General features: G+C 61.6%; 2 protein-coding genes across 3 annotated transcripts; both read left to right on the plus strand.

Moving 5' to 3' along the window:
- Window positions 1–26: 26 nt before the first annotated feature.
- Window positions 27–1,911, plus strand: SDF2 (stromal cell derived factor 2; the record flags this gene model as incomplete). The annotated part of the gene is made up of 3 exons (XM_079324751.1): window positions 27–288; window positions 384–580; window positions 1,091–1,911. The coding sequence occupies 3 exons, from the start codon at window positions 27–29 to the stop codon at window positions 1,376–1,378; spliced, it is 747 nt and encodes a 248-aa protein (XP_079180877.1). The 3' UTR covers window positions 1,379–1,911.
- A 695-nt stretch (window positions 1,912–2,606) lies between these two features.
- On the plus strand, window positions 2,607–16,283 carry BLTP2 (bridge-like lipid transfer protein family member 2). 2 transcript variants are annotated; one of them, XM_079324885.1, is made up of 39 exons: window positions 2,607–2,758; window positions 3,432–3,561; window positions 3,830–3,876; window positions 4,150–4,312; window positions 4,393–4,511; window positions 4,855–4,915; window positions 5,120–5,318; window positions 5,456–5,579; window positions 5,947–6,071; window positions 6,157–6,224; window positions 6,318–6,466; window positions 6,706–6,824; window positions 7,015–7,178; window positions 7,288–7,552; window positions 7,672–7,877; window positions 8,013–9,108; window positions 9,334–9,525; window positions 9,605–9,807; window positions 9,882–10,000; window positions 10,074–10,294; window positions 10,405–10,595; window positions 10,679–10,778; window positions 10,857–11,059; window positions 11,328–11,622; window positions 11,743–11,900; window positions 11,990–12,196; window positions 12,303–12,402; window positions 12,583–12,765; window positions 12,937–13,058; window positions 13,135–13,290; window positions 13,364–13,485; window positions 13,764–13,944; window positions 14,021–14,107; window positions 14,209–14,319; window positions 14,405–14,540; window positions 14,752–14,876; window positions 15,219–15,320; window positions 15,400–15,534; window positions 15,736–16,283. In XM_079324885.1, exons 1-39 carry the CDS (start codon window positions 2,688–2,690, stop codon window positions 15,916–15,918), a joined length of 6,738 nt encoding a protein of 2,245 aa, XP_079181011.1. In that variant the 5' UTR covers window positions 2,607–2,687; the 3' UTR covers window positions 15,919–16,283. The 2 variants fall into 2 exon arrangements, with proteins under 2 accessions (XP_079181011.1, XP_079181012.1); XM_079324886.1 differs by having other exon boundaries at window positions 5,462–5,579.
- The last annotated feature ends 330 nt before the right edge of the window (window positions 16,284–16,613 follow it).

The raw sequence follows: 16,613 nt of genomic DNA on the forward strand, positions 1-16,613 counted from the left end.
GGCCTTACCCGAGGGGCCGAAGGAAAATGGAGGCGGCGGCGGCGGCGAGCGCGGGGGGCGGAGCGGGCGAGCCGCGAGCTCCCGGCGGGCGGAGCGGCCGCGCTTCCGCTTCCGGCGGGATGGAGGCGGCGCGGCGGCCGCCGCTGCTGCTGCTGCCGCTGCTGGCGGCGGCGCTGGGCGCGGCGGGGCGCGGCGGCCCCGGGCCCGTCACCTGCGGCTCCGTGGTGAAGCTGCTCAACGTGCGGCACAACGTGCGGCTGCACTCGCACGATGTGCGCTACGGCTCCGGTAACGCGGCCCGCGCTCCCCCCCCCCTTCCCTCCTCCCCCCTTCCCCCGTGTTGGGCTGAACTGGCTGTGATGGTGGTTCTCCCTCCTCCGCAGGCAGCGGGCAGCAGTCGGTGACCGGCGTGTCGGCGGCGGATGACGGGAACAGCTACTGGCGGGTGCGGGGCCGCACGGCCGCCGTGTGCCAGCGGGGCACGCCGGTGCGCTGCGGGCAGGCCATCCGCCTCACGCACCTGGGCACCGGCCGCAACCTGCACAGCCACCGCTTCACCTCGCCGCTCTCCGGGAACCAGGTACCGCCCCGGCATCGCCGGTCCTGCATCCCGGGCTCGGTGTCTCTCGCTGGGCGTCACAGGGCCCGGCTTGTCGCTCGGGTGTTGGCGGGTCCCCTTTGTCCCTGATGGGTTGTCGCTGTCCCTGTCCGTCCTGCCTGGGTTCCCCTTGTGCCCCGTGTTACTGTCAGCCACATTTTATTCCCCAGTCGTTCTCCTGGGTTCTCCCAGACGGATCCTCCATATGCCTATTAGCGTTTTCTAATTCCTGGCCCCAGGTGTGTCCCCCATTTCCTCACAGGTCCCACCTTGTTCACCAGTTCAGACTGGGTCCCTACCACCCCTGCCTTCTTCCTGGGTCCCTGCCAGTCTCACTTTTTTCCCTACTCCCTACTGATTCCCTAATGCCATGTCACCTGAATCCTAACAGAGCCCAGTCATAACCAGGTCCCTCCTAAGCCCAGCTCTTTTCTCTGCCCACCTCCACCCTCCCCTTTTTTCACCCCCAAACGAGCTCTTCTCCACCCGCAGGAGGTGAGTGCGTTCGGGGAGGCTGGCGAGGGCGACTACCTGGACGACTGGACAGTGGTGTGCAGTGGGACCTACTGGGCACGGGACGACGAGGTTCGTTTCCAGCACACCTCCACCGACGTGTTCCTCTCGGTGACCGGGGAGCAGTACGGGCGGCCCATCCACGGGCAGAAGGAGGTGCACGGCATGGCCGCCTCCAGCCAGAATAACTACTGGAAGGTGATGGAGGGCATCTTCATGCAGCCCAGCGAGGCTTTCCAAATGGAGCAGTACCATGCTGAGTTGTGAGGGACAGACAGACTGATGCTGAACCTCTGGGCGCTGCTCTGCTGTGTTTGGGACTGCTGAGTGCAGGGGATGGCTCCTGTCCCCCACCCTGGGACTGACACACACCACTGACACAGGGCCCCAGCACAAAGCAGATCCCAGTGTCCTCAATTCCATGTGAAGCAGATTCTGTTGTCCCAAATGTGACACTAAACACGTTCCAGTGTCCAGACCTGACCCCAAAGCAGCTCCCGACATCCTAAAACCACTACAAAGCAGATCTCAATGTCCAGACCTGACCCACAACAGAGCCCAACATCCTAGATTGGCACAAAGTGGGTCCAAACGTCCCAAATTAGCACAAAGCCAAGCCCAGCATCCAGACCTGACCTAAAATAAATTCCCAAACTCCTACCATGTCCCTTTGCAGCCCACTCTGTCCAAGGACCTGCCCCTCAAAGGACTGCTGTCTCTGGGAGCTGTACCCCTTGCTGTACTCCAAACTGCTCCTCGTGCCCTGCAAGGAGCTGGGGCCATAAAAGTGCTGAACTCTGCCCTGTGGTGTGGCTGTTTGTGTGAGGGATGCAGGTGACATCTGCCACTGGGGGCCAGACCTGATGTCATCTACACTTGCCCCATCCCAGTGCCGGACCTGGTGTCATCCCCCCCCCCATCACTGCATCCCAGTGCCAGACCCCGTGTCACTCCTCTCCCCATTCCGGTGCTGTCCTGGTGTCCCTGCTGTGTCCATGCCGCTGCCACTGCGGTCCATGCGTGTCCCCATCCCGGTGTCCTCCCTATCTCCATTCTTATCCTCATCCCGGTGTCCCTCTGCCCCCATGCTGGTGCTGTCCCGGTGTCCCTATCCCATAGCCCCGCTGTCCCAATGCCGATGCCGCCGCGGTGTCCCCACTGTCCCCATCCCGTGTCGCCGCTGTCCCCGTGCCGGTGCCGCCCCGCTGTCCCCGCTGTCCCCGTGCCGGTTCCGCCCCGCTGTCCCTGCTGTCCCCGTGCCGGTGCCGCCCCGCTGTTCCCGCTGTCCCTGCTGTCCCCGTGCCGGTGCCTCCCCGCTGTCCCTGCTGTCCCCGTGCCGGTGCCGCCCCGCTGTCCCCGCTGTCCCTGCTGTCCCCGTGCCGGTGCGGGGCGCTGCGGCGGCCGCTGTCCCCGGCAAGGCCCCGCCCGGTCCCGCCCCTCCCAGCGGCCACTCGGGGTGCGCGGGCGGCCCCACGGGCGGCGGCGGCGGCGGCGGGGCCGGGGCCGGGGCGGGCGGGAGGGAGGGGGTGCGAGCGGGGCCGGGGCCGCACCGGGGCCGGGCCGGGCCGTGCCCGCCATGCCGCCGCCGCTGCCCGCCGCGCTCCTCGCCTTCGTCCTCATCGCGCTGCTCGCCGGGCTGCTGGCGCGGTCAGGGCCTGCCGGGCGGGTCTGGGGGTCCCCGCGGGGCTCGGGGGGTGTGACAGGGCTGGGGAGGCGGCACGGAGGTGGCAGCGGGGTGACGGCGGGTTGCGGGGCGGCAGCGCGGCGGGTGGGGCTGTGCCGGGCTGGGAGGAGCTGGCAGGGTCAGGGGGAGGCCCGAGGGGCTGGCGGTGCGGGGTGCGGGTGCTTGGGGGGCCCGCGGGAGTTCTGGGGGGTGGTGAGGCTGGTTGGGGTGGTGTCAGGGGTGTAAGGGACCCCTGGGGCTGAGGGTGAGGTGTTGGGAGTCGGGGAGGAGGGAAGCAGAGGGTAAGGGGCACAAAGAGGGCTTGGGGGGTGTCAGGAATTTGAGGGGCTCACAAGGCTGGGAGAGATGTGTGGACGGGAGTCTGCGGGGAATTTGGGATTGTAGAGTTGGGTGTCAGAGGCTTGGGGGCTTAAAAAAGTTGTAGGGGTGAGCATGGGGTGTCAAGGGGGTGTGGAGGCCTCAGGGCTTGGGAGGGGGCGTCAGGGATTGTTGGGGGTGGTCCTGCACTGTCTCTTCCTCACCGGGAGGCTCCTGTCCAACTGTGGGTGCTGGAGCTGGTGCTCCAAGGATAGCGAGCATCTCTAGACCCCAATCCCAGCAGGGAGGGTGACACTGGCCTTCCCCCTGTCCCCACAGATGGCTGGCATGTCGCCTGGCTGTCACCTGGTGCCGGCAGAAGCTTCATGCAGAGCTGAAGATCGGCTCCTTTGGCTTCTTCTGGGCCCAGAACATCAGCCTCAAGTTCCAGCGGGAGCAGCAGACTGTGGTGGGTACCTGGGCTGGGGGTGGTCGCTGGCAGACAAGGCAGGGAGGGTGGTTGCTGTCACTTCCAGGCTAGCAGCAAATCCATGGAGCCACTCTCCTGTTGAGCACCCCCATGGCTGGTGCCAGGCCTTCCTTCCATGGCTAGAATTGGGGGTTTGGTTGCTCCTTGCATGATCCCAGGCGCTGGGAGTGGAGTGGGAATGTTGAGATAACCATCACAAGGCAAAGCCAAGTTTTTTCTTCTCTGACCTACCTGTGTGTCTTTACAGGAGATCGACAACGTTTGGATCTCCAGCAAACTGAGCCGGGAGCTGCCGTACGTGCCCCTGTCCCAGCTCCCTGCCTGCTCCCTTTGGGGCTCAGGCTCACCCCTCGCCCTGCTTGCCATCCTGCTGCCTTTACTCCTTCCTGCCATCCTTATTCCCCTGTGGTCAGCTCTGTGAGGGAGTGACCCATGCTTGGAGGTGGCAGTGTCTTGTGGGTGCCCTTGTGCTGGTCCTGCACGTCCCTGGGGTAGGGGAAATCCCTGGTGACAGGGCTGGGTGTGCCCAGTACAAGCTCTTGTCAGAGCTGCTTGTCTGTTCCCCAGGCGCTGCTTCGAGCTGTGTTTTGGTGAGGTGCGAATCCGCACGGATCTCCAGAAGGGCCCTGGGTTCCTGCCAACCATCCCAGAGGCTCCCAGAGAAACTCCTGGAAATGAAAACAGAACAGAGCTGACCCTTAAACCCTCCCTGCTGAGGCTCCTTAGCCAGGTGAGGCACTGGCTTGCTGAGAGGCTGCTGTGGGCTGTGCTGCTGTCGGGATATCCCTCACAGCAGCACCTTCCTCCCAGCTCTTTTCCATTCACTTGGATTCCATCAACATCATGGTTCTGCACGTGGCCACCTCAGAGTCTCTCTGGCACATCCAGGCCAGCCAGACACGTCTCCTCCTGAATGGCACTGGGAAGAGGTAATGCTGTGCTCGTACCCCACTCTGCTTCCAGGGCAGGGGAGCTCCTCTGACCCCAGCCTGGTGTCTCTCCTCTTTCTGTCCCACTCAGCAGCATTCCATGTCACCTGTGGTGTGATGCATTAACCTCCTCTGAGGCTAGCCTGGTTCCTTTTCCTGTCACAGGAAGCTTGAGTTGTGTGTTCTCCAAATAATGTTGTGTGCATAGAGTTAGGGCATGCTCTGCTTTTGAGATCACTGGGAGCAGGGACTTGGGGTCCCTGTGTCCCACAGGAAAGAGGGCAGTGACTTGTTTTGGCAGCAGCAAGACCCACATCCTTCTTCTGTTCTCTGCTCTCCCCAGCCTGATGTGTGAGGTGAGCCTGACAAAGGTGAACAGCAAAGTCCTCCGGAGCAGCCAGCTGGTGAGTGCTGGAGAAGGGAGAAATTCCACCCCTGGAGCCTGGGCACTGGCTCTCTGGAACACGCAGATTCCAGGGTGTCCCTGAGGCTGGGTGATGCTGCCAGGTGCTGGGCTCTCTGCCGTGCCCAGCTCTCCACCTGCAGCACACACTGGGAGGGCACTGTGTGACTCCCTGTGCACTCCTTGCTGTGTCCCCTGTGCACAGGATGACACGTGCCTGGCAGAGCTGGCCCTGGCACTGTCCCTCTCCCTGGAGATCAGCAGCAAGCGGCGGCTGGTGGGCGTCCGGCTCTGCGTCCGCACGCTGCAGGCAGAGCTGCACGAGGGGCTTTTCTGCAGCCCCCTCCTGCACCGTGGCACAGCTGGGGCCCAGCACAGCAGCGTGGGGGAAGAGCCCAGCACAGGTCAGGACAAGGGCAGGGGCTGGTGGCCCCCATCGTTGCACTGGTGCCAGAGGGATTGGGCTGTGGGATCACTCCCTCCTGCACCAGAGTGTGGAGGTTTGGGCCAGTCCTTCCTGTGACTCTCTGTCCTTCTCCAGGCCCAGGGGAACCCTCAAAGCCCCTGTCTCTGCTGAGCAGGGACACACTGAAGCTCATTCCCAGGAGAGTGGAGATGAAGCTGGAGAACACCAGCATGGTGCTGTCCATGAACAGCCAGAAGAGGTGAGGAGCAGGCTGTCCAAGCCCAAAATAATGCTGGGGACAGGGACCTGGGGACAATTGTGGCATTCCCTTCTTGTCCCTTGGCTCTGCTAGACTGCAGAGAATGAGTCCTAGAGCCCACTGCAGTGGGAAGGACTGAACTTGGGCTGGGGCTGGGCTCTTGGGGCAGGAGGAAGGCACATGAGCTGGTTCTCCAGCTGATGGGGTCCTCAGGCCATGGGGTGAGAGTGCTGGGTTGTGCTGCATCTGGGCACTGGCTGCTGTTTTTGTCCATGCCAGCATGCTGGTCAGCTGGTGGTGAGAGACAGGGAGATGGAAGACATGACAGTGCAGTTCCCTGCTGGCAGTGACTCCCTGTGTTTTCCAGGCACCTCACCTGGAGCCTGAAGCTGCTGCAGTTTCTATATCAGCGTGAAGAGGAGCAAATCCCATTGCGCAACTTCACGCCCACCTCAGACCTGGACCAAATGAGTGTAGACCTCCAGCTGGAGGGCAAGTAGCCAGGAGGTCACCAATGGGACAGGGCTGCCATCACTGCCCTCTGCCACCCCTCATTTGTGCTCCTCTGTCCCCCCAGATGGCCTTCTCCTGTCCCAGAGCCGCCAGCGCATCGTGTGCCTCAACTCCCTGAAGACCAGTGTGCAGGTGAGTGAGTGCTGGGCACACTCTGTCCCCTGGGGGTGGCTGGTTTGGCTCCTGGCATGAGATTTTTGCCACCTGGCCCTTTCCCTGCTCTAGGTCACAGCCATTGACCTCTCGGCTGCTGTGCTGCTCAACACCTGCATCATCCACTACCGTCACCAAGAGTTTTCACACTGGCTGGGCCTGTTGGCACAGGAATACAGGTGCCAGGCGGTGCCTGTCCCCAGCCAAGGGCACAAGGGAAGGTAAACTTGGCCTCAGTGCAGCTGCTGGTATCACAGCTTGTTTCCTCTTGCTGGCCACGGTCTGGCACAGTGCCTGGGCACTCAGCACCTTACCTGTTCACTGCCTGTGGGATGGGGGAGGCTGGTCTGGAGGTGTTCAGGGAGCCCCTGCAGAGAGGACCTCCCTCTGGGCCTGCTCCCTGCCAGACTCCGTGGCACACAGCTCCCAGTAAGAGCCCATCCCTGCTTGTCTCCTGCAGGAGCTATCCCCAAATCCTAGCACCCATCATCCTGTGTGCCTCACTGTCCAACGTCAATGTGTCCGTTCAGCTTGGGGACACGCCACCCTTCGCCTTGGGCTTCAACTCCATCTCTGCAGGTACAGGCTGGATCAGGGATGTGCTGGGCTCTTCTTGGGGTCTGCCAGAGCGACACAGGGATGGGAATGGGATGGGCTGTGCTGCTGCTGTGCTTGCCCATGTGTCTGTGTGGCTAGGGACTGTGTGTCCCTGCCTGGTTGTGTCTGGGTGCCCATGTTTGAGTGAGCCTTGCCTGCTCTGTGCCCACAGACTACCAGCACCTGCGGCCACAGAGCGTGCACCAGCGAGCGGTGCTGGCCGTGGACCACCTGTGCTGGCGAGTGGGCAATGACTCCCACATCCAGCGAGCTCCACATCCCCCCAACATGCATGTGTGGGGAGAAGCCCTCATCCTCGACTCCTTCAACCTCCAGGTGAGGGGTGAGCTGAGGAGGCAAGGAGTGGTTTTCAGTCTCACACTCCGTGTGTGGTGGCACAGGCATGTCCTGCAACCTGAGAGTGATCATCCTGTTTATCCTTCAGGGCAGCTACAACCAGCCCCTGGGCATGTCCAGTGCCCAGTCAGATACACTCTTCCTGGATTGCACCATCCGGGGGCTGCAGGTGGAGTCATCTGACACCTGCACTGAGTGCCTGGCCAGGGTCCTTCCCCTGTTCTGCCTGCAGCCTGGTGGGGCTGAACTTGCCAAGCAGCCGCCCTCTACCTCCAGTGAGCCCTGGGGGCTGCTCTGGAAGGTGGATCTGAAGGTGGAGGACGTGAACCTTTTCACACTCTCGGCCCTAGTGGGTAAGTAGCTGATCCAAGCTGATCCCAGATGGCTGTCCTGGAATAACCCCGCAGTCAGAGGAACCTGGCATGTTGTGGTGTGCCTCTGTGCCTCCAGCACTGACCTGCTGTCTCTCCAGGTGCCCTGGAGCTGCGTCTGGACACGCTGACTGTCCTGGGCAGTGCTGAGAGCTGCATGGTCAGCATCCAGGGCATGGTGCTGGCCTTGGTGAAAAGCATCACTGAGAAGATGCAGCCGTGCTGCAAAGCTCCTGCCATCCCCAACCCAGTGGCCAACCTCTCTGTGCTCTCTGTCACCTACCACAGCAGCATCCGCTCCTTGGAGGTTGGTTTGGCTGTTGGGCCACTGCTTTTTCCTGTACTGGGGATAGATGGGGCACAGGGAGGTGCTGGGGGGAGGACGTGCTGTGCTGTGCTGGTCCGGCAGTGACGTGGTGCCTGCTCACTCTCCCTGGTGCAGGTGCAGTGCGGTGAGGGGCTGGCAGTGCTGTGGAGCCCACCTGACCACATGCACCTGTACCATCACATCCTGGCCACCCTGCAGTGCCATGAAGCCTTGCAGAGCGCCCTCGGCCACAGGACGCTTCCCTCCCTGCCCCCAGAGAGCCCCATGTCCCACCCAACCACCCCTACTGAGTCACCAGGGTCCCTCCAGCCTAAAGGGACCCCTCCCAAAAGACTCCTGTCCCTGTCCCTGGAGCTGAGCTCTGCCAAGCTCACAGCCTTTGTCTCTGAGGCCAACTACATCAGCCTGGCTGCGGAACGGACCTCGGTGAGCTGGCACGGCGGTGCCCTGCACGGCTACTGCCCTGAGCTGGCCGTCGGCTTCGACGGACACAGCATCTTCAGCTTCAAGGAGGTGGAGGTGAAGCTGCTGCCGGAGCTGGAGGAGGTCGTCCGGCACCGCGACGCCTTCCCCACGCTGCGCACCGTCCGCAACCGCGGCTGGGCCTTCTCCTTCGCCAGCGTGACCATCGAGTTCCCCTACCAGTACGACTTCTCCCGCACGCTGGACGCTGCCGTGGGTGTGCAGAAGTGGCTGAAGGGCCTGCACCGGCCTGGGCACCCCACCAGCACGGCCCTGCCCCCCGACCTCCTGCTCAAAGTCACCCACTTCTCCTGGGTCTTCCTGGATGACGTCTTTGAGGTCAAGTTGCGAGACAACTACGAGCTGATGAAGGATGAGAGCAAGGAGAGCGCCAAGCGCCTGCAGCTGCTGGACGCCAAGGTGGCTGCGCTGCGCAAGCAGCACGGGGAGCTGCTGCCTGCCCGCAAGATCGAGGAGCTCTACGCCTCCCTGGAGAAGAAGAACATCGAGATCTACATCCAGCGCTCGCGGCGCCTCTACGCCAACACACCCATGCGGAGAGCCCTCCTCACCTGGACCTTGGCCCACCTGGAGCTGGTGGCCATGGCCGATGAGTCCTTCCACGGCACAGAGCGTGTGCTGGAGCAGATGCGGGACCTGGATGACGTCAGCCCGTTCCCCCCAGAGGGTCTGGAGATGGTCACCCAGTGGTGCCGCATGATGAAGGGAACCGTTGGCAGCTTCTTTGGTGAGTTGCTTTGTTGGAGGGTTCCCTTGGAGGACAGCACAATGGCTGTGTGTCCTAGGCTGGCGCCACGTGGTGTGTAACCAGGCAGGGAAAACAATTTTTGGAGTTTCAAAGGGAGTGGGAAGGAAGCAGAGACGTGACAGGACCATGGCTCCTACTGTGGCCCAGAGTGGGGAGTGGCTGTCTCTGTGCTGCCCCATCCCTCAGCCCTTCCTGCCCCCGCAGTGCGGATCCGTGACTACCCCCGGTACCTGTTTGAGATCCGGAACTGGCAGCTCTCGGGCCGGCTGATCGGAGCCGAGCAGTGCGGCCAGGCCTGCTCCCGGCGCCGCCAGCTCCTCAAGCTGGGGCTGCCCTGGGGCGATGCCACGGTGGAGAGGAACATGCCACCCTTGAAGTTCTACCATGACTTTCACTGTAAGAGCTGGAGGAGTGGGGGGGCTCTCTGGTGGGGTAGGGACAGGGCAAATGGCTGAGCCAACCACTGTGTTCCCAGCTGTGATCTCCCAGTACACCATCGTGTGGGGGCCCTGCTGGGACCCAGCCTGGACCCTGATCGGCCAGTGTGTGGATCTCCTCACCAAGCCCTCAGAGGATCCCAGTGCGCCATTGCCCTGGTGGGACAAGAGCCGCCTTCTCTTCCATGGGGACTGGCACATGGACATTGAACAGGCCAACCTGCACCAGCTGGCCACTGAGGTGAGTGCTACTGGACTGGGGAACAATGTGGTGTGGCGCCAGCTCACACTCACTTCTCACACCTGCCCTTGCAGGACCCCTACAACACTACGGAGAACATGCACTGGGAGTGGAGCCAACTCTCCTTCCACTGGAAGCCTGGGCAGTTTGTCTTCAAGGGCAACCTGGATATCAACGTCCGGACAGCCTCCAAGTGAGTGCAGGGCTGTGACTGTGGGGGCCCTCACCAGTGCTGGGGGATGACTGAGGTCTCTTTCTGCATTCAGATATGATGACTGCTGCTTCCTGCACCTGCCTGACCTGTGCATGACGCTGGACCTGCAGTGGCTGTGCCATGGGAACCCCCACGACCACCACAGCGTGGTGCTGCGCTCCCCTGAGTTCCTGCCCGAGGTGCCAGTGGGGCAGCAGTATGACTCCTACCGTGCCTTCCGCTCCGAGAACCTCAACCTCTCCATCCGGATGGACCTGACACAGCCCAGTAAAGGTGGCTGACAGCATCCTGGGGATCCCTTGGGGACGAGGGGCATAGGGCAGGGCGTGCTGGTTGTGGGTTGGGTGCCCCATGATGCTGGCTAATGGTGGGTATACTCTCAGAGCACTCCCAGCCCCGGATCCTGCTCTACAGCAGCACCCTCCGCTGGATGCAGAATTTTTGGGCCACATGGACCAGTGTGACACGGCCCATCTGCCGTGGGAAACTCTTCAACAACATGAAACCCAGCAAGAAGAAGCTGGGGCAGCATTACAAGCAGTTGTCCTATACTGCACTCTTCCCCCGGCTGCAGGTAATTCCCAGCTGGGAATCTGGTGTTTCCTCCCTGCTCTGCCTCTGCTGGACTCTCAGCTCCTGCTCTCTGCTCCCTCTCAGGTGCATTACTGGGCCTCCTTTGCCCAGCAGCGGGGGATCCAGGTGGAATGCTGCCAGGGACACATCTTTACTCGGGGCACACAGAGGCTCATTCCACAAGGTGAGTGGGAGTCCTGCCAGCAGCACTTCCAGGTACAGCAGGGCCCTGGCTGACCCTGTCTCTGTCCCTGTCCCCCAGCTGGCACAGTGATGCGACGCCTCATTTCGGAGTGGAGCATCACGCAGATGGTGAGTGACCTGAGCCAGGTCACCGTGCACCTCATGGCCTCCACTTGTGATGAGAATGCTGACCACCAGCTCGACACCGTGGTGAAGAAAACCCACCTGCTGAGCCTGTCCTCTCTCACCTACCAGCGGCACAGCATCCGCACGGCTGAGGAGGTACTGCTGCAAACAGGGCACAGCAGCTTGTGCTGGCCTGGTGGCATCTCCAGGACAAGGGGAAGGGATTTATCTGGGGAAGAATAGAATTTCAGGGCCTGCAATCTACCAGGCACATGAATTTGTGCCTATGCTGTGTTTCCTGAGGTGGTCTGGGCTCCACGCTCTGCCTGAAGAGCTGGCAGGGCTCCTAGTCCCAGTGCACGAGGCCACTGGGCAGGCCCAGGGGTGGCTTTGCTGTGCTGAGGCAGTGACTCTCTGTGCCCAGGAGCTGCCCCTGCGTGATGGGGACGATGGTTTCCACACGCATCAGCTGCACTTGGTGGACCTGCGGGCGTCCTGGACCACCACAAACCGGGACATCGCCTTTGGCCTCTACGATGGCTACAAGAAAGCAGCTGTGCTCAAACGTAACCTGTCCACCGAGGCCCTGAAGGGGCTGAAGATCGACACACAGCTGCAGGCCAAGAAGCTGAAGCGAGGCTCGCTCTCTGCTCACTCCATCCCTGCCAGAGTGACTGCTCCCATCACCAGTGGCCGTCCTGAGAGAGCCTCCTCAGGGGGTGAGCACATCGGGAAGGGGAGCAAGGGGAAGCCCACAGCTCAAAGCTCTGCCTGCTTTCATTCTGTACATTTCAGCCATCCACTGCACTGCTTTACACTGACCCTTTCTCCATCCCCAGGAGCCTACATGCTGCAGAAGCTCATTGAGGAGACGGACAAGTTTGTGGTTTTCACAGAGGAGGAGTCAGGGGCCAGCGAGCAGCTCTGCGGCATCGCCGCCTGCCAGACCGACGACATCTACAACCGCAACTGCCTCATCGAGCTGGTGAACTGCCAGGTACCTGCCTGTCCCCACGGCCTGGCTGTGACAGGGGCTGTGCCTGCCCCAGGAAGGTCCATCAGTCCCTGGAGTCTCTCCCCCCACAGATGGTTCTGCGTGGTGCAGAGACAGAGGGCTGTGTGATCGTGTCTGCTGCAAAGGCACAGCTGCTGCAGTGCCAGCACCACCCTGCCTGGTACGGGGACACTCTGAAGCAGAAGACATCCTGGACATGTTTGCTGGATGGCATGCAGTACTTTGCCACGACAGAGAGCAGCCCCTCTGAGGGGGAGCATGGCCAGCTCTGGCTGGAGGTGAGCGTGTGGTGGGTGAGCTATGTGGAGGACAGGTACTGCTGTCAGTGCCCTGGCCAAGCCAGGGAAAGTGGGGACAGCCAGCAGTGGCTCCTTGCCTCCTCAGGTGAAAAATATTGAGGAGCATCGTCAGCGGAGCCTGGACTCGGTGCAGGAGCTGATGGAGAGCGGGCAGGCAGTGGGGGGCATGGTCAGCACCACCACAGGTACTGCCCACAGCCCTGGCTGCTCTACCTACCCCAGTCCCACAGGGCTGGTAGAGCTGAGAGCACCTGTCCTGTCCCTGTGTGGCTCTAGGCAGTGGCTGATGCTCCAAGCCCTGCCCTGTGCAGTCCCAATGTGCTGGGACATGGCACTCTGACTGTGGTCCCTCTGCCTGTCCCCAGACTGGAATCAGCCCTCGGAAGCCCAGCAGACCCAGCAGGTGCAGAGGATCATCTCTCGCTGCAGCTGCCGCATGTACTACATCAGCTACAGCCACGACATCGACCCCGAGCTGGCCACGCAGATAAAGCCCCCTGAGACCCCTGCCAACCAGGAGAAGGAGGATCTGCTGAAGAAGCAGGAGGGTGGGTGCATCCAGGCAGTGTGCCTTGGGGGTAGAACTCTGGGCTGACCCATGGTTAACTCCAAGGTTGGGCTCTTTTGGCCCTGCTGAGGTCAGAGGGCTGCATACAGGAGGGGTCCTCAACATATTTTTGGCCATGCTGAGTCCCCACCTGCCCTTTGTGTCCCTGCAGGAGCTGTGGACACCTTCACCCTAATCCACCACGACCTGGAGATCTCCACCAACCCTGCACAGTATGCCATGATCCTCGACATAGTCAACAACCTGCTGCTGCACGTGGAGCCCAAACGCAGGGTACCCAGGGGCTCCAGGTGTCCGTGCCACTCACTGCACCCAGGCAGTCCTGACTTTGCCCTATTCCTTTGTCCAGGAGCACAGTGAGAAGAAGCAGCGGGTGCGTTTCCAGCTGGAAATCTCCAGCAACCCTGAGGAGCAGCGCAGCAGTATCCTACACCTGCAGGAGGCTGTGAGGCAGCACGTGGCCCAGATCCGGCAGCTGGAGAAGCAGATGTACTCCAACATGAAGGTGAGCCCACATCCCTGGCTCCCTGGGATCCCCACTCCAGGTGAGAGGGTGCTGAGGGTTGTCTGTCCTTCAGTCCTTGAAAGATGACAGCAAAAATGAGATCCTGCTTGACCTGAACCACCGGCTGCAGCAGCAACTGAGCCAGGAAAAAGCTGACCTGCAGCTGGAGAGTGAGGAGCTGAACATACTGATCAGGTAGGACAAGGGGGAATGGCTTTAAGCTGAGATAGGTTTGGATTGGATATTAGGGAGAAATTCTTCCCAGTGAGGCACTGGCACAGGTTGCCCAAAGAAACTGTGGCTTCCCATTCCTGGAACTGTTCAAGGATAGGCTGGATGGGGCTTGGAGCAACCTGGAACAGTGAGAGGTGTCCAACCCAAACCAGTCTGATTCTATGATCTCAACCTTCCCCAGCATGGTGTCCTCCTTAATCTAGGACTCCCACATCCCAGCTCTCTTCTCTGTGCTGCAGGTGCTTCAAGGACTTCCAGCTGCAGCGAGCCAACAAGATGGAGCTGCGAAAGCAGCCGGAGGACGTGAGCGTGGCACGGAGGACTGAGTTCTACTTTGCCCAGGCACGCTGGCGCCTGACAGAGGAAGATGGGCAGCTGGGCATTGCTGAGCTGGAGCTCCAGCGCTTCCTGTACAGCAAGGTGTGGAGCTGGGCACTGCCCACAGCCCCTGAGCTGGGGATAGGGACGTTGGGAGCTGATGGCTTTGTCTGCACAGGTCAACAAGTCCGATGACACGGCCGAGCATCTGCTGGAGCTGGGCTGGGTCACCATGAACAACCTGCTGCCCAACGCTGTGTACAAGGCAGGTGGCAGCTGGGGAGCAGCTCTGCATCCTGGGCACCCACGGGTGGCCTAGGCAGAGTGGCCTGTCCTCACCCCAGCCACCCATCCTCTTCCCTGCAGGTGGTGCTGCGTCCCCAGAGCTCCTGCCAGTCCGGCCGGCAGCTGGCCCTGAGGATTTTCAGCAAGGTCCGGCCGCCCGTGGGAGGCATCTCCATCAAGGAGCATTTTGAGGTGCCAGGGCTGGGCTGGGATGTGCCAGGGTCTCTGTGGGACATAGGCAGTGTGTGCTTGACTCTGACATATCTCTTTCCCACAGGTGAACGTGGTGCCTCTCACCATCCAGCTCACCCATCAGTTCTTCCACAGAATGATGGGTTTCTTCTTCCCTGGCCGTAATGTGGAGGAGGAGGAGGTGGGGGATGAGGAAGATAAGTCCAAGTTGGTGACAACAGGTGAGAGGCTCATGATCACCTCCTCTCTGGATGTCCTTGAGCAGCTCTGGCTGCGTCTCCAGAATATGTTTGTGGGCAGCTGCTGTCTAGCCATGAGTTGAGAAACAGGGATTTATGGTCTCCCCTGGGGACAGGGAGATGGTGGGAGGGTTGGGGACATGGCTAACCCCTGGCTGGACACCACCACCACCTCACAGCCTGTTTGCCCCAGGGATCCCCGTGGTGAAGCCACGGCAGCTGATCGTGGCCGATGACTCACTGGGCCCAGGGAAGGGAGTTGCTCAGGGACTGAATCGGACATCAGGGGTCAGAAGATCGTTCCGAAAAGCACCTGAGGTACCTCCTGTGCCGTGAGGGGGGGGTCTGTGAGAGCCCTGCTGTGGTGCCAGTCTGTTTTCCCTAACTGCAGGGCTGGGTAGCCGTGTCCTCCCACACTTCCCTCCCACACTTGTCTGTTTTCTCCTGCTCCCTCCCACCATGAGGATTTGCATCCTTTACAACCAAGCACCTGCACGCTTGATGTGATCCCTGTATCTCATTTTTCCAGCACCATGCCAGAGCAGCTCTCACCTCTCCCTGATGAAGCAATGCCATGGCCTAGTGCCCAGCTGTCCCTTCCCTGCTGGTTCCTGGCTGCTTCTCCTCCCCTTCTGCTCATAGCTTCTGCTCTGTCCCCAGCATCCCGTGGATGACATCGACAAGATGAAGGAGCGTGCAGCCATGAACAACTCCTTCATCTATATCAAGATCCCACAGGTGCCACTCTGTGTCAGCTACAAGGTGTGAGACCTGTGGGACAGGGCATGCTTGGGATGGTCTGGGCCATCATCCCACACTGCCTGACAGCTGTGTCACACAGGGGGAGAAGAACAGTGTGGACTGGGGCGATCTGAACCTGGTGCTGCCATGCCTGGAGTACCACAACAACACATGGACATGGCTGGACTTTGCCATGGCGGTGAAGAGGGACAGCCGCAAAGCCTTGGTGGCACAGGTACGTGGGACCACCTCCCTCTTCCCTCTCCGGAGGCTGCCGGAGCTGCTCTGCCCAGGATGGAGATGGTAACCCCAGGGTGGGTGGCACGTTCCCCAGAGTGGGAAGCAGCACACTGGCTCAGCAGCTCAGGCTGGCCCCCATGCCAAGGGCCCAGGGTGTGGTTATGGGGGCTGCTGAGCCCCCTGACTCCCGGGGCAGGTGATCAAGGAGAAGCTGCGCCTGAAGCCGGCGGCGGGCGCGGAGGCCCGGGGGAAGCTGGAGAACAAATCCGACGGGACCATCCAGCAGCAGGAGGAGGACAAGAAGGCTCGACTGCTGATCGGGCTGAGCGTGGGCGAGAAGAACCCCAGCAAGAAGTCAATCTTTGGCAGGCGCAAATGACGGCAGCACCCGGCAGGCCGGGAAGGGACTTGGGGTCCCCGTGCTCCCCCCTTGGGGGGACACCCCAAAGATGGAGGGGGGCTGCGCTGCTCGGCGGTGCCCGAGGAGGGCTCAGCCACATGCAGACCCTCGGTAGCCCCGTCTGTGGGGCAAGGGTGGAGCAGCACAGGGATGTGGGGCACAGGGTGCTCCGGGGCTGCTTTGTGGGGTGCAGAACCCTTGTGCCAAGGGCTCCTGCAAGCTTCCCCCCCTCCCTGCTGTGCGGGTGCTGGGCCCAGCCCCTGGGCCTGGTGAAGCAGCAGGATCGCTCCAGGCTGGGAAAAAGGGGAACGGGAGAGAGTTTAAATAAAGAGTTTTTAATTTGGGACAGGCTCGGCCCGGTGGCTTGTTTCTTGCCTCACCCCGCAGTGCTGGGCTCAGCACCTTGCCCCACCTCACCCTGGCAACCCCCCATCCTTGGGGGTTCCACCTCTTGCCCTTCTCCAGCAGTTGCTCAGGGCACCCCGGCATGGCCCCGGGCTCAGCCTGTGCACTTACCCCTCTGCAGTCCCCTCCGTGAGCCCGGGGCCGTGCCGGGGCTCAGCAGGAACTGCGGGTACCCCGCAAGGGCTGCAGCACGTGGGGTGCAAAGAGAGAAGGAAAGGTTAAAGGGGGAGCCCCCGAGTGTGTACGGAGGGGATACCGGAGATGGGCTG

The sequence above is a fragment of the Erithacus rubecula genome (genome assembly GCF_903797595.1).
Source record: "Erithacus rubecula genome assembly, chromosome: 22".
Lineage (NCBI taxonomy): Eukaryota > Metazoa > Chordata > Aves > Passeriformes > Muscicapidae > Erithacus > Erithacus rubecula.